The sequence below is a fragment of the Epinephelus moara genome, chromosome 9, assembly GCF_006386435.1.
Source record: "Epinephelus moara isolate mb chromosome 9, YSFRI_EMoa_1.0, whole genome shotgun sequence".
Lineage (NCBI taxonomy): Eukaryota > Metazoa > Chordata > Actinopteri > Perciformes > Serranidae > Epinephelus > Epinephelus moara.
In genome coordinates, this window is record NC_065514.1 from 27,585,678 (window position 1) to 27,602,372 (window position 16,695).

Below are 16,695 nucleotides of genomic sequence, written 5' to 3' on the forward strand. Positions count from 1 at the left end.
GCTAACAAGCTAATGGTGGCTTTGACTTCTGTGTTTACAGAGGAACTTTTACCCTTAGTGAGGTGGTTTTGGACTTTCAGCAGTTTTTGACCGCTAATGTGGGACACAGAGGCCGAGTGGACTGGTTATACTGGGACAAGGAGGCCGAGTGGACTGGTTATACTGGGATTGTGAGGAGGCTGAGTGAACTGTTACTTTAGGCTATGCCTTGACCAAGAGAAGTTGAACTTGTCTGGAGCAGATTGAAGAGGACTTCATGGTACTCAAGACTCAGACTGACGTTCAAACAGGTGGGCACAACAACAAAGTCAGTCAGTATTGTAAGCAAGCAAATAACGACAAGTAAATAACAACAACAAAGGCCAGCTGTGGAGTTTATACTGATTATACAGTTATTGTTTTGTCTACTTTGGTGATGTTTTATCTGCTGTTAATCCTGTAAGAAGTGTCACGTTATTGAATTTGTGTGGCTTAACACTGCTTGTTGTGTCACCCACCATGGTAAGATCTTTTTATTTATTGTAGGTTAGTGTAATTGTCTGAGTTTTGTCTCTTGTATATTTATAATTAATAGTACTGGCTGCAAAGGACCTTCTACAGTTCCCTATTTTCCTATGTATTGTTGACTAGTGTCAACAGTTAACATTTATTTTGTAGCCTCAAGGTGTTATTTATTAGTAGTATTATATATTACTTATCTAAGTACTTCTTTACACAAATATTTTTACATTTACTCGAGTAAAATTTGTGACAGTGCTTTTGTTTGAGTATGATGTTATAGTTCTGTTGGGACCGTACGGATGTTCCCCAGGTCCTATGTTCCCCGGGTCCTATGTTCCCCCATAATATATGGACCGGGGAACATAGGACCCTTTTTCCAAAAAAGGATCCTATGTTCCCCCCTATGTTATGCACCCAGGGAACATAGGACCCTTTTTCCGGAAAAGGGTCCTATGTTCCCCGGGTCCTATGTTCCCCCATAATATAGGGACCGGGGAACATAGGACCCTTTTTCCGATAAAGGGTCCTATGTTCCCCGGGTGCAGAACATAGGACCCTTTTATCGGAAAAGGGTCCTATGTCCCCGCTTTTCTGAAAAAGGGTCCTATGTTCCCCGGGTCTGATGTTCCCCCCGAAACGCGAAAGAAAAACGTACTTACCTCATGTGATCGCGTGATTCAATGCCCGAAGGCGCAGACACACTCCCCAAGAGTCACAAATATTTAGAAAGGGCTCATTTTCTCCACTATAATTGCCGAATTCCACAACAAATAGCCTATGCGGGGCTTCCCTGATTTAATTCAGCATTTTCCCGCATAGTTTAATGTTGCATATAAGATATAGCCCATGTGACGCGCATATCCAAATACTATAATGGAGGTTATTCTAGGTTGTAATTGGCTGTTGGCAGTTTTATGTGAATGAATGGAGAACCTTGACGCCCTTTCTAAATATATGTGACTCTTGGAGAGCGTTGTCTACGCCTTTGGGCATTGAATCATGCGATCGCATGAGGTAAGTGTGTTTTTCTTTCATGTTTCAGGGGGGAACATCGGACCCGGGGAACATAGGACCCTTTTTTGGAAAAGTGGGGAACATTGGACCCGTTTTCGGAAAAGGGTCCTATGTGCCCTGCCTTGCAGAACATAGGGGGGAACATAGGACCTGGGGAATATAGGACCCGGGAACATAGGGATGACCCCGTTCTGTTTACTTAAAAGTAATTAGTAACTACAGCTGTCAGATGACTGTAGTGAAGTAAAACAGCACAATACTTCCCTCTAATGCAGTATGAAATGTAAATACGAAAGTGTACAGTTACCTCAACTGTACCTAAGTACAACGCTGGTGTACATTCTGCCACAGCACATGGGGACCCTGTAAGAGAGAGGAAAAGTACAGCTGAGGATCAATTTGAAACTTAGATCACATTTGGGGTCTGTGTAATACAGTGGGTAAAAAGATAATTATGATCTGACTCAGAGTCAGACTGCTTGACTTGTGAGCCAGCATGTCTTTTGCGCATTGTGGCGGTCATGCTGAGAAAATTACTTCATACACTACTGTTGGCAAAATATGGGATGAGTGGTTGGTTGGAAAACAATGAAACTTTCCACTGCAGTTTAGATTGTTGTGGTTCCCTGATCCGGTAATTAGATTGCCCAACATCATAATCTGTCATCATTTTACGTAGTACAGGATAATGATGGTTTTATGGATGACAGCCGTGGTGGAAAGTACTTTTACTCAAGTACTGTACTAAAGTTCAATTTTGACATACTTGACATTTACTTGAGTATTTTCATTTTGTGCTGCTTTATGCTTCTACTCCACTTCATTTCAGACAAACATGGACTTTCTTACCAATAATATAATATATATAATTTAGAATTATATTTCACAGGAACTGATCATCAGAGTGCTTTTACTTTTGATTCTTTAAGTATATTTTGCTGAAAAATACCGTTTCTTAAGTCCAGAGTACTCGCATCAAAAGTAAAAATTCTAAGATATATATATGTATGTATGTATGTATGTATATATATATATATATATATATATATATATATATATATATATGTATATGTACAGTATACACACTATTACAAGTCCTGCGGTGGACTCTAAGTAAGTACATTTACTCAAGTTCTGTACTGAAGTTCAAGTAAAGTACTCATATTTTACCATTCTTTGGTAGTTTATACTTCTACTCCATTATAATTCGAAAGGAAATACTAACTTTTTAACTCCACAACATTTATTTGACACTTAAAGTTACAACTTACTTTTACATAAAAAAAATCTGATATGCTCATATGATATGATTAAGTACCATACTATTAATCTACCCAGTAGTAGTAAGAAGTATCTAAAAGTGGACAAACCTACAACATTAAAATGCTCTTACATGTATCCGTTCTTGATGAAAACAGAAAGGCAACAAAGCTCATCCGGAAAACCACTTTATCAACAAAAAAAAAAAGCTTAATCAAATAAAGAGGAAACTATGAAAACAAACATCACTCACATCATATTTCTCTTCAACTCCAATCACATTTATTGCAAATACACCACATTTCCTTTGTATGTCATCATGTTTGTTTAAATGTTGATAGTATGACAGCTTTAGGTTGTATGTCAGCCATCGGTGCCCTGTGTCTGCCAGTCCAAGGTGAGAGAGCTGCCTGAGCTGCTGTCATCACAACAGTCCTCAGCGTCAGAGAAGGAGGACATGTAGTGGAGGCCCGTCACTCTGTGGTAGCCTCCCTGGAGCATCTGTGGGTAGGCGGTGAGCTCCATGGCCCTGCGGCCCGTCCTGCTCGCCCTCACAGTCCACATGTCAACCAGCTGGGAACACATGGCACAGCCCATGATGTGTGTGTGTGTGCAAACAGATCAGGAGATACAGGTGTGAAGGCGTCAGTATACACACTCATCCACACTAATTCACCAGCTTCACTAATATGTTTTGCATTTTTACACAATTTATAACATATTTACATGTACTGAGAACTTAAATTTTTACCCACATCTAACAGTCCAGTGGATTTTCAAGGTATTGTACAATATACTAAATAATATGCATGCAAAATTACTGCAATAATTATAAATTATATACGCATATATTTTCCATAAATGCCAGCTAAATAGAAAAACAAGACGAGATGTTTGATCATTATAATTTGCAAACATTCAGGTATGTGGCAATGAATTGGCATGTGTAGCGAAATACATGCAGGCTGTTTCCCTGGAATGTGTGTATCTGTGTTCTCTCCTGTAAAAAGGCTTGCAATGGAAAAAAAAAACAACAAGCAGGGAAAGGGAGGCACGGCACAAAGTACCGCAAAACAATTAGTGGAGCTACTGATCCAGTTCCCTCCTGTTTTCAGCACCCAAAAAAAACACAAGTCTCACATCCAGCCCTGCCTGCAGGGCCCGACAAGGGTTACCATGAGTTAAAGGGTCACAGAGTCATTATTCTCAAGGTGTTCTTCGTCTCTAAGAGCTGCCAGACACGGCATGTAAATATTTACAGCGGTTGCCTTTGCAGAAAAAAACACAGAGAGAGGGTTCCCAGAGAGAGGAGCTGAATCACTGCGCTACAGTCTGTCCAGCGAGGCTTCTCTTAGGATTTCTTTGTGGTGACTTGCTCCTCTGACGGTGCTGCAGCACTTTGATTTTTACTATAGTTGGGCACAGGATCACCACAGAGCCTGCTTATACTGGAGCTCTGATAAATGAAATGCTCCCTGTGTCATGTTTGTTATCCTTACTTCAGCTTGACGAAGCATGGCTGTCACATAAGATCTCATGTATCCCTGTGGAAAGAAATGGAGGGAGGATAGTTAGTAGCAGATTAAAGGTGAACACCATCTAAATTAAGAATTCCAATATGTTAGGCCTGTGGCAGAGGAATGTTCAATCAATATTTGGAAACATAAGATACTCTCTCTCAAAGCCTGAAACCAGAGAAGTCTCAAACTGTTGATGTCATAGGGTATAAAGTATGGAGCTGCTCCAGTGAATGGAAGCCTGATTTTGTGAATCCACAGAATGTATGGAGCAGCTCCAGACTTTATACTGTACCCTATGACATCACAAAATGAGTTTTAGCACTCTAGTTTTAGATTTGGGAGAGAGTTATTCATGTTTACGAATATATTTGGACTGTCTTTGACCATAAAAACAACATGTGTAGTTCCTTTTTAATATATGACACTCCAGTGTCAATTTTCAAGACAAGTTAAAGGGCCCCAAGTTCATTATGAGACAAATGTAGACAGCGTGCACATAAGGCATAAAAACAACTAAAAACATGCTAATGAGAGCCAGGCTGAAAAATTGGGTTATTAGTTTAAGGGCTGCTCTCAGGTCCTTGAGGCAGAATGTTTCAACTGCTTAAAGCACGACAACTAAAAGCTGCCTCACACAAAAAAAATGTGTTCTGTAATTTGAAACTGAAAGCTTTACGTAAAGATCATTCATTGCAAAACATGTCGAACAGGCTGGTGCAAGACCATGAGGAAGAGCTTCAAAGACAAGAAATTTTTTTTTTAAATTAGTACAAAAACTGATAGATGGAAGAGGAAGGGCTGGGGGCCACAGAGCACAGAATTTAGTGCTACACCCCTGCTAGTCAGCATTGATTTAAGACTCTTGTAGCAAACATCTGGAGTGCTGTGAGCACAGTTGAAGAGGGGTAACCAGTGCATACTCTTAGATAAAATGGGGTAACAACTCAAGTGTTCATAATCTGGAGTATTAAAAATGTATATACAACCTTAGCCGAATCCAGTTTGTTCTGACAGCTGTAGCAACAGACACAGATCATTTCCACAAGAGTTATTTTTGCAAATAATGTTACACCGATGCTTCCGTGAGATGAACAACTGTTTATACTTTGTACTTCATACAGTTAGTCAGCAGATTCAGAGCCGTCACAGAGCTACAGGAGGATCTATGCAGCTCATTTTTTCCCTGACACAGATATTTCCATGCATAATTGGTAATTATTCCACTTCATTAATGCAGATCCCAACCTGCCCTCCTAAATCTATAGTCTGACCTTCAGCATGCAAAGCTGGCTGGTGCACAGAGAGTGAATTAGCAACAGTATGAAAAAAATGGCATTAATGATGAGGATGGAAAGGACAAGTGGTCTGCTGCTACTCGCCACACCCATCCCATCCCAGTGAATGGACACAGAAGGGGCAACCCTCTGGAAGCCAGCCTCCCCTGCTGTCCTGGATTCTCGCTGTATTGTGATCTGCTGATTTAATATCCAATGGCCTGTACAACTACTGCTATGGGATGTTTAATTATTCATCGGTAAATCCGGTGTGTCATGAAATACATCCCAGTAAGTATCCCAGCATTGATGACATGCACGCAGTGCAGGAAACATGCCAGTATTTTAGGCAATGTGATGTGGACCGATGCTGCAGCTGCATTCATGTCCTCTAAGCCAGTTTTTGTGTTGTTTTTTTGTCTCTTACCTGAACAGCCTGTCAGCTCTCCCGTCCTCAAGAAGGCTCAGTGTGTGCATCATATCCTCGCATCAGCCCGGTGTGTTTTGCTCTTGGTCTGCCTCTGTCTGGGCTGGATACAGCTCAGCATACGTATGGGACTTGAGATGACATCACAGCTGCTCACTTGAGAGTTGCCCCCTCTTTCTCAAATCGAAACAGGTAAGCCCTCTCACTCTGTGTCTCACATGTAACCATATTTTCTCTCTGAGTTACATAAACAATAGAACAAAACAACCAGTTTATTTGCCTCATCCTTAAAAAATACCTATTTATCAAAGCTTTTCTCTAGATGAGTAGTGATGAAGCCAAAATGGACATAATCCCGGACAGTGTGTCCTAGGAAGAGATGACTCATTTTAATATGCGTGTGTTAATTTATCTGGACATATTTATTTATGTATCTAATCTAAAGAGGTGGCATTACACTCATCAACAGGAATCACAAGAGACAGATTTGTAAAGACTGGTCACATCTTTACAGCTGAGGACAAGATGTCCTGTCTTTTCTTACAATGCAGTCAGAAGTGTCTTTGAGAAAGGCCCTCCTTGTAAAGGTATATTCTCATGTCGTTTTAAGGAGTAGTTTGACATTTAGAGAGCTTAACTTATTCACCCTTTTAAAGAGAGTTAGATAAAAAGATTGATACCACTCTCATGTCTGCATGCTTAATATGGAGCTGGAGTCAGCAGCCTGCTAGCTTAGCTTAGCATAAAGACTGGAAACAAGGGGAAACAGCTAGCCTAGCTCTGTCAGAGTAAGTAAGGTCTGTCAGTTTTTGTACAGGTTTAAAGGTCCAGTGTTTAGGATTTAGAGGTATATATTGGCAAAAATGAAACAGAATAAACACTGGCTCTAGATGGGACCTTTTGCGCTTTTTTCGTCAGCCACCATAGTTGGCAGCCCCGGGAGCGTACCTATGTTCCCCGGGTTCTATGTTCCCCGGGTCCTATATTCCCCACTTTGTATGGGACCCCAAAAGGGTCCTATGTTCCCCGCTTTATATGGGACCAGGGAACATAGAACCCTTTTTAATAATAAGGGTTCTATGTTCCCCGCTTTTCCCCAAAAGGACCCGGGGAACATAGGCCCTTTTTTTTAAAAAAGGGCCCTAACCCCCTAACCCCCTTGACCCTAACCCTAACCCCTTTTTCTCAAAAGGGTCCTATGTTCCCCGGTCCCATACAAAGCGGGGAACATATTTCCTTTTGGGGAAAGCGGGGAACATAGGACCCTTTTTTTTTTAAAGGGTACAGGAACATAGAACCCGGGGAACATAGAACCCGGGGAATATAGGGATGACCCCGGCAGCCCCTTCGCGAAGTGCAATGTCAGAAAACACTTTTTTTTTAACCTAAAACTGCTTTATTCTGTGTTTTTAAAGGTTTAAATCACCAGGTCCATTTCTTTTGGAGAGGGAAGAAACCTCTGCAGATAATTTAGCTCCAAGTAAAAACCTCCTTAATGTCTGGATCTTATCAGAGATAATAGGTGAGCACACATTAGCATGTGCTGGGCACGGGCCAAACAGCGCAGGAAAAACACTGATTTATAATGTGAAACCTTTTTCATTCTGTGCTTTTACAGGTTTAAATCACTGGTTGTGTTTTGTTTTCGAAGAGGAGGAGACCTCTGGATAATTTGGCTCTTGATAAAAACATCTGGATTAGAAAAAAGGTGAGCTCACATTCATTTATCAAAAAAAAGGTGAGCACACATTAGCAGGTTCTGGGCTAGCGGCCAGTCTGCAACAAGCCAAATTGTGTGCAGAGAAATATTGATTTGTAACATTAATCTGCTCTATTCACTGTTTTTACTGCGTTTAAATCACCTGGGTTTTTTTTGTTTTGTTTTGGGGGTTTTTAGATGAAACTCTGCAAATAGTTCGGCTCCTGCCAAAATCCTCTTGAACGATGAACACAGAAGGGATTCTAATTGTGAGAAATTTCAGCTGGTTGTAATCTGCAGTCCTCACTGCTAGATGCCACTAAATCCCCCTAAATCTTACACACTGGACTGGATTAGTGAACTTCAGAGATGCCGGTAGGCAAATTGTTATACCTTTGAACACAATCGTGCTAGCTGTTTCCCTATGTTTCCGGTCTTTATGCTATGCTGAGCTAAGCTAACTGTCTCCTGGCTATAGCTTCATATTTAACCCACAAATATGACAGTAGTTTCAGTCATCTCATCTAAATCTCAACAAGAAAGTAATTAAGCAACTTTACCATAAGGTAAAAACTATTCTTTGAAACTCCATGGCTCTGGGTTGTAAATGCAGGCTTTCTGGTATAACAGTGAAGTCTCTAAGCTGAGATAACCCTGATGACATCACCAGGGTATTTCTTCTCAGGCTTGACAAAGCGCCTTCAACAAACAGATCCGTTTTCTCACTTAAAAAAACAACTCGATGTGGTTTAAAATATTTATCCAGAAGCAATAGTTCCAGTTTTCTTCCATTTTCAGTGCTGGCTGTTTTTTATATATAAATATAACAGCAAAGAAACCACAAATCAAATCAAAGACCAGGCAGTTTTAATCATTTAACCAGACATGAATAATTACATCAGTTATACAGACATTAAGACATCCCATTGAATTGAGGTCAACCACTTAAGTCCCATGTTATCAGGCATCACCATTATCATGACCACAACAGCCACACTGTAAAATGAGGGGAAAACATAAGTCAGTGAAATCCTGTTGTGCCGTCTCCAGGGTGTCATGATATTACTGATGAACTCCGTCCAACCACAGGAATGCTTGTATTTACCAGTGAAATGGAAATCTCACACGCATGGCTACGTGCTGTAACAGAGGCAAACAAACTCACAGGTGGGGATAATTGAGTAATTACCATGTGGCACTTCTTAACACTGCAATATAATAAGCTGCAGTGCCTCAGTCTTTTACTGTCAGCTGCTCAAACTGCTCTGTTTGATAGCTGCCCAGTGTCTCTCCGATGATAAGATTGCACAAAGATTTGCGGGTTTTTTTTGTTTGTTTGGTTTTTTTTTTAAATTGCACATACTCCCCCAATAAATATCTCAACATAGCACACACACATTCCCCTAGTTTTGATATCACCTCTTGCACATACAGACTGAACATGTGTAAAAAGAAAAGTACTACAAAACTGTTTTGACAAATGGGCAGATCAGTGTCCTCTGCTATTAAAAATGGTAAATTGCTCTTTGGGCACATGAACAAACTAAACAGAGACATGGATTGCTTTAGGCCATGGTCTGGAATAAAGTTCATAGACAGAGGTGATGTTTGACGTGTCATGGCAGGAATAATTCAACTGAAATTAAAAACATTAATGATTGCTGATTTCTGTTAAGTATTTTTTTCAGGCCCCATTCAGGCAGGTATGATGACACTGAGCCGTAACCACTGATATAGGTTCTGTTACCACCATGTATTCAATGTCCTCATCTGAGAGCGCTGGGAAACTGTAAGATGGTTTGTTTACTTGCTGGGTTAATGTTATAGGCTACATAAAATAATGGATGTAGCCAACATGATGTCACCCATTGGTTTGTGGACTCCTGCTTTAAAGCCTTGAGTTTGGCATTTCGGCAGTCACCGTCTCGGTTTTTTGGAGCCAGAGGGCAACCATATTTGGACGGGAGGGTGTAGCTGTCGAGTAGGCTAAGTCTTATGGACAGCCTGTCACTCAAAGCAGCCCCGCCCTTCATTATGCATAACTTGAAGCCTTAATAAATGTAACAGGGTGAGTTGTATAAAAATCCATCCCCATTTTCACCTCTGTAGCCAGCCTCAAGTGGTCATTCAAGGAACTGCAGCTTTTGTTAATGTTAGCCATGACAGTGACAATAGCTAGGCTGTATCACGACTGTTAGCTTCAAATGTAAGATGGCTATAATTGATGTCTTTTTGATAACAGTGCATCAAATGACAACTTGAAAGTGGTTGCGATGATTATCAGCTTTCCAGAGGTTATTAGTGAGTTTCAGCTTATTGGTTTGCTGCCCTGCCCACAACTTCACTAAAAACCCACTGCAAATGGGCACAATTAGCAACTAGCTGTTAAACATAGTGGGGCATTTAGCAGCTAAAGAGCCAGATATTTCCCTTGGGAGTTGGTAGGGACCAAAAAACAGAGCACGGGGCTTATATTTATCGCCAAAGTCTGTAAATACTGACACCACCAACCCAAAGTATTGGTATTTGATGACCTGGGAATGAGACTCAACAATAAACTTTCTTTCACCTGAATTGCAAACTGAGCCTTTAAACAGAATACTGGGTGATTGTTAATGGTATAAGGTACACCTGCTTTTCCTGCTACGGCAAGTCAAAATATCTGTGGTGAGTCTTTAAAGTCATCTAGGGTATTCTGAGTAACCATCTTCGTGTCTTGTTGGACAGATACCTCAGGAAATGTTAAAGCTGCTCATCTGATAGTTAAAGTTCTAAATATCTGTTGAGCTTTTTGAAATTGTTGGATCTTTGTTAGATTGTATCACAAGTCTGTCTTGTTTTTCCTGAATTCTCTAAGTTTTTCTAGTTTTAGCTAACTAAGAAAACTAACTTTGAATCTAAGTGATGCATCATTTTGAGGCCAAGCTTTGTTTTATGTATGTTAACAACTTATTTTACATCTTTAAAGGAATAGTCTGAAATTAAGTTCAATGAGAAAATCATCATCAGTCTTCTCATCTGACTCTCGGCCAGAAAGCCCGAAATGACAAACTATACCTTGAAAAACCCCCTTCACCGAATATCAAGTTTTTAACCTTGTTAATCTGTCCATATGGTATTTTTTTATGTGCTACAAGACATATATCATGAGCGAAATAAGCAGTCAGTGCCATGGGTGAGCATTTTTTACCTTGGAACTGCAGTGTACCAATGACAGTTTGTTTCATCACAAACCTTAGAGACCAATCCCATAATGTACAGCGAAAGGCGGGAGTTCAACTCGTCAGGGCAGTTGGGAAAAAGTTTACAACATTAGCAACACATTATTAGCCGATAACATGGTCAAGCTAAAGGCTCACGTTATCTAATACAGTTTACAAGCAGAGGTTTGTTTGTTTGATGAACAGAATCGAAGGTGGACGGATGCGCTGCTGCAGGTGAGCATCTGGGGAGCGGGCTAATTTGCATATTTATCAATCCACGCATACTAAGTCAGGTAAAGATGTATAGTTATATGATCGCCATTTCAAGGTATAAAAGGATTTTAAATATGAGATTTTGATGAACAGAGATGAGTTTTTAGGGGTTAAATCAGTGCCGGGAGAGAAACTTTAACATTTTCTAATCAATGGGCACTCTGAATACCCTTCTTAGTTCATGCACATTTATACGTCACTCCCCCTCTCCACACTGTATCTTGTGTCATGTATTTGAATTTAATTTTTTGAGATCACGGTCACCTCTTTTGATTGATCTTACAGTGAAATACAGCTGGGAGATTTAATAGTACACCGCTAACGAGACCTTTCCAAAGCCAAGGTAGATAGAAAGTTTACGGTCACCCTTTAACACCCACACAGCTGTTTTTTACACATCCTGGCTGATTACACCTCTGCTCAGGTTACAGGTGAGCAGAGCAATGCAGGGAATTTCGAGGTCAACAAACGCCATGAACTTAACTTCAAATGCTTAATGTCTGTATATGCTCACACAGTCATATTCAGGCAAAAATATGTAAAAACACCTGTGCACGTGCATTGTGGGTGTGAAGGGGCTTGAAGGCACTGTATTTCAAGGTAGGATGACTGTGCTGCATCATAAATTATAACACTACTATATTCTTTACATTTCAGCTCATAATTAGCTTTTATCTTTACCAGATCTCATAGTTTGAGTGCTGCTACAAAAAAGGTGTCAAAAAAAGGAACAGCAAAAGGTTTGAAGTACTGTATCTCTATGTGAATACTGCGCCGCAGCTAAAGGTCAAATCAGTATTCATTCTTCTTTTCAGTCATTTGGCATTAAAAGTTACAGTCAAACAGGCTTCAAGATGCTGGGCTGCCACTCATTTGTATTTACTGATACGTCTTGTGGCCGTTTAGACTGGTAAATAGCAGTATTTATCCGAGTGGATCTCCAATTTATGGATGTTTTTCTGCAAAAGTAATAATTATAATTACTACTTTAAAGATTGATGATAATGGAAAAGATTTTAAAACAACTTACTGGTGAATTGGTGCTTTATATAACATGACATGTAACAGGATTTTACCATAAAACTGTAAATGTAAATCGACTGTAACTTCAGAATTTTTTTATTTAATACTATCTTGCCATTTTTAATATAGTTTCAATAATTGTGCTATTAAAAATTATTATTCAACTTAAAGGCACTGTATGCAACATTCAGAGTATTAATATAGCAGCAAACTGCTATTTGCTATGTAAAGATATAGTGGAGTAATGGCGTCCTGAGCAGAGAATGCAGTCACGCTTCCTCTGTGTGTGTTGTTATCTGAGGTTCTCTGTTGTTGTTGTTGTGGTAGCTGTGCTGGCAGCCTGTGCATTTCAGTGCATGTGAGACCCTGTGAATGTAACCCACTGACTAGCTTATCGTCCCCACTGCAATGTGCTCATGCAACAGTTACCGCTGATAATGCGTTCTCATTTCATTGTTAGCACCTTTAGCTTCTAGCCGCCTGCTCAACCACCTCCATGTTGAAAGCCGTGTGCAGACAAGCCCGGCTCAGACTCTCAATCATAGATACGCTCTGAATGTCGCATACAGGTTCTTTAACAGAAAAAAATAATAATTTAATTTTTCTAGTCTGGGCCTTCAAAATTAGTATTTATTATTAACATTAATAAATAACAGAAAAGCTGTTACACTCAACAGTCTTGTTATGCAATGCTAGGCGTCATCTGCTTTAAATGTGGTGGCAAACTGTGTCTTTGCAGATCTGTAGCCTACGTTAAAAAAGGCAGGTATGTGATTTATCTACAATAACATAAAGGAGGAAGTGATTTATCTTGCTGAGCTTTAACTGACTCACTGACCCATTTTTTACAGATGTAAGATGTTCTTACAGACCCTGGCACCTTAATCTTGCATTGACTTATGCTGTAACGAAAACAAATCTACACAATATGCAATGTTACTTTGAATATTTCAAATTAAAACTTAGTAACAGCCATCAAAAATGAGCAACTGTGCATATTGGCTGCTCTTTAGGAGTTGTTTTAATTATCTCAAATATTGTTAAATTGCAGAAAACACCCTTGTTTACCAGTCTGATCTCTGATCAGAAGATATTAAAAAGACGAGAAAACCTCAAGATCTAAATCATTTTTTCTCGAAACAAAGCGTTGAGGTTAGGGGAACATTTTGATCAGTGGCTTCCTGTATGAGTTGAGCAGATTATAATTTGAGTAAACAAGCTACTGTGTCTCAATCAGTGAAGATCTGTGTCTTTGCATACAAATTTAAAATGCCTCTTCAACAGAAATGAAATTTGCAGATGCACAAATATTTTTACAAGTAAATAACGCATAGTTTGATATCCCTAACCTTAGGGGGGTACAGCTTCATTTTTCTGATGGCGAAACGTGCACAATTAAGACATTATGACTAAATAAAAAAATCAAATAGTTATCATAAATTACTTTACTGCTGTCTTGGATTTGTGCATGTTGTGCTCATTATTTGTGATGTCAGATTTCTACTTCTCTGCTAAATTATTACATGGTGAAAATACTGCCCTCTCTTTGTTAAAACAGGTACTGCATTATTAGTCACTTGATGTATTCATCTCTCCTCAAGAACTAACTGTGTGACAACTGTTAACGAGGAATTACAAGCTTACTTTGTATGCTGTCATTAGAGAAGACAGTTGATATTTTGTTGCACAACATTCTCTTTCTTTGGAAAATGTACAGCTATTGCACCAGATATATACTCTTCTACTTACATAACTCCTGCACTCCTGCCATATTTAACTTAAGTTAGTTTGACTTTTCAGAACTTTGCCATGTCTTTATATCTTTATGCCCGTGTGCCTATTTGTAGACAGGAGCGACTCAATATTTCCATCCTTTTAAAGACAGAAAAGATTTTATTTTGCATTTGAGCGAACAAATTCGACACCTCGTCCTGTCAGTGAAATGGCCTTACAAGTCCAAATAAAGGAGGAGCAGTAACATGCATTTTGAAGCTTTGCAAACCCACCCTGAAAATGGTCGTTGAGGAACACATGCATGTTCTGTGGTGTGACACAAACCTGCTGTGGTGTTTTCTTTAAAGTTTGTTAATCTGATCATTTCACTGGCTTTAACAAACCAAAGACTTCATTCCTGAGGGCTCAGTTATCCTGTGTGTTTAAGGTTGGAGGTGCAAGAGTATGATTTATGTAATATCTCTCACTTTGATGTCTGAACTTGTTGCTATGTAACTAGTAAACAGGCAAACAGAAAGCTCGTTAACGTGTCTTGGTTGTTGCTTTCAACAAAGAAGAAAAGTGCAGTCCTCAAAGCAAACATCACACCGTAGATCTGTCCTCCTCAGCAGGCTGGTTCCCGACACCAGCAGCTGTCTGCCACTAAAGCAGTATCTGACACCTAGTCACTACAGCAGCCACTGAAACACCATAGCTACCAAAAACAGCTCCAGAGATGTGACACAACGTCTTTTTTTTTTTTTTTTGTTTACACCTTAACATTGAGGATCAGAGTTATCCAATAAATAAACTATGTGATATTTAAGTACCGTTTCACCCTCTCGCGTCACGGCTTCAGAATAATACGTTGCTACATTTACAAAGTGCTCACAACGAGGCCTCTTCACCAAGGTGCAAATTCCTCAGCTTCCTGCGAGGGCAGGAGTGGAAAGGGGGGAATCAGAAGACCTGGGGAACATAAAAAACAAGTTGAGAACAAACGGACTCATAATGGGCCCTCAGCTCAAACAGTCCAGATTGGATTTACAGCTGTTTATTTGCTCGATGTGCTGCCTCCATTATTCTTGGCCACGTGTGCGGCTATCTTACTCTCTGCTGGCCAGAAGGAATTTATGAGCTCATGTGGTTGATGTAAGCAAAGTGGGTGGAAAACGCGCTTGTTCCAAGACCAGCTCCACAATCACCGCTACCAGTAAAATGTCACACATTATCCAAGAGTATATTTAAACACGTGAATGTATGCAAGTCTGTGTATATGAAGGGGAGTGTGAGGTCTTATGAGGATTTACAGTTATCTTACAGTGTTTCCCAATAAGTAAACATTCAAACCTCTTTTTATCTCAAAGTGCTCTGGTTTCTGCCTCGATCTTCCTCTCTCCATGAAGGCTGTCGGGGTCAGCCGGGGCCACAGTCTGTCTCACTGCGATCTCAGGGCCTCCGCTATAAATACCCAACAAGTACTGCCACGTCTCCTCTGAGATCTGACCATAGTCTGCGCCTGAGGGGGAGAAACACACATAAAAGGCGGTTTATTGACATGTCTGTTTTTCTCATTACCACCTTTACAACCAGTGCTGAGGTTTACCTTGCTTCAGCTGTATGTGTCCTCCTTTCATAACACCAATTTTACTGTTGTCGATGGGACCAGGTGGCTCTGAGGAAACAAATCATGAAAACATTTTTGTAAAGACAAAGAACTATAATGCACTACTGTGTTTGTCTAATTGCAGGGTTGTACCGTTGTCTTTGCCCTTCACAAAGCTCTCCCACTCTCGGAACCACTGCATGCTGATGCACAGGATCACCGTCGGAGCCTCTTCAGCCTGAAACTCTTTATTCAGCTACAGACGAGAGAAAACTGCTCGTTCAACATCCAACACAGAGACATATTCCTGCACAGGTAAACCCTCACAGAATGCACGCTTTTACCTTTATGAAGGTGTCTATTTCCATTTTTCTGCGCTTAGCCAGAGCCTCAATCTCCACCTGGCAGATGGCACACATATACAGGTGGTTCACCGCTGGGCCACCTCCAAAACTGGACACAGAAACACCAACATTTATGTAGTGACAGATTGCTGCAAATGAGTGTGAATGTGTGCATCCAATTGCAATTCACTCAGTTGAATTCAAATCAGGCCTTTGTTGCATTCACGCTGAACAATTAAGATGCATTTTTCTTTATTCTTGTTTTTTCTTCTGTGCAAAAACAGCTGCCTGTAGAAGGTGTTGATGAGAGCAGTGAGACTGAGCTGAACACACTCTGTAGGGCTGAGGGGAGCTGCACAGTTGGTGATAATGACTTGTTTAACATTACACGTAGCCATTTGACCCATATAATATAGAGGCATTGATAAGCGCAGCTATAACTGAGCAGAACAACATGAAAACGGTAGTGTGTTGCATATTTACCTGTTGTAAAGGTACTCCCACACATTCTGAGGAACAATCACAACCAGGTCATCTATGTAGTGGTATTTATTAGGAGGGATCCCTGTGCAAAGATAAAACATGTAAAAGTTAAAGGAGATATCTATTCCCTTTTTCTGGCCTGTGCTGTGACTGTGGTAGATTTTTTTCTCCACCTACACAAAATTCCCCACCCTTATCCCTGCTGACCTCTTGAACAATGATGGCCTGCAACTCACAAAAGTAATAAAGCCATGTTTTTCCTATTAAGACGTATCTACAAGCCAAGTGTCATAAAACTAAAAGGAACATCCAGTTTAACAAGAACAAGAGTTATTTGTTTTAAGAGCTGAAACGT

The 16,695-nt window shown here is 40.1% G+C and overlaps 1 protein-coding gene and 1 long non-coding RNA gene across 5 annotated transcripts in view; one reads left to right on the top strand and one right to left on the bottom strand.

Annotated features, from left to right (window-relative positions):
* The window catches only part of LOC126395555 (uncharacterized), a 23,901-nt gene continuing 7,206 nt past the window's right edge, over positions 1 to 16,695 (top strand). The window contains exons 1-3 of the long non-coding RNA XR_007570463.1: positions 1 to 290; positions 6,005 to 6,188; positions 15,659 to 15,828. This is a non-coding gene — a long non-coding RNA (uncharacterized LOC126395555). The remainder of the gene's footprint in view (positions 291 to 6,004; positions 6,189 to 15,658; positions 15,829 to 16,695) is intronic.
* The window catches only part of usp20 (ubiquitin specific peptidase 20), a 20,515-nt gene continuing 12,360 nt past the window's right edge, over positions 8,541 to 16,695 (bottom strand). For all 4 annotated transcript variants that reach the window (XM_050053103.1, XM_050053101.1, XM_050053104.1 and 1 more), the window contains 6 exons: positions 16,341 to 16,422; positions 15,858 to 15,966; positions 15,667 to 15,769; positions 15,514 to 15,582; positions 15,258 to 15,426; positions 8,541 to 14,876 (listed from right to left, as the gene is read on the bottom strand). In XM_050053103.1, coding sequence (XP_049909060.1) covers positions 15,269 to 15,426; positions 15,514 to 15,582; positions 15,667 to 15,769; positions 15,858 to 15,966; positions 16,341 to 16,422 — 521 coding nt within the window. In that variant the 3' untranslated portion in view covers positions 8,541 to 14,876; positions 15,258 to 15,268. The remainder of the gene's footprint in view (positions 14,877 to 15,257; positions 15,427 to 15,513; positions 15,583 to 15,666; positions 15,770 to 15,857; positions 15,967 to 16,340; positions 16,423 to 16,695) is intronic.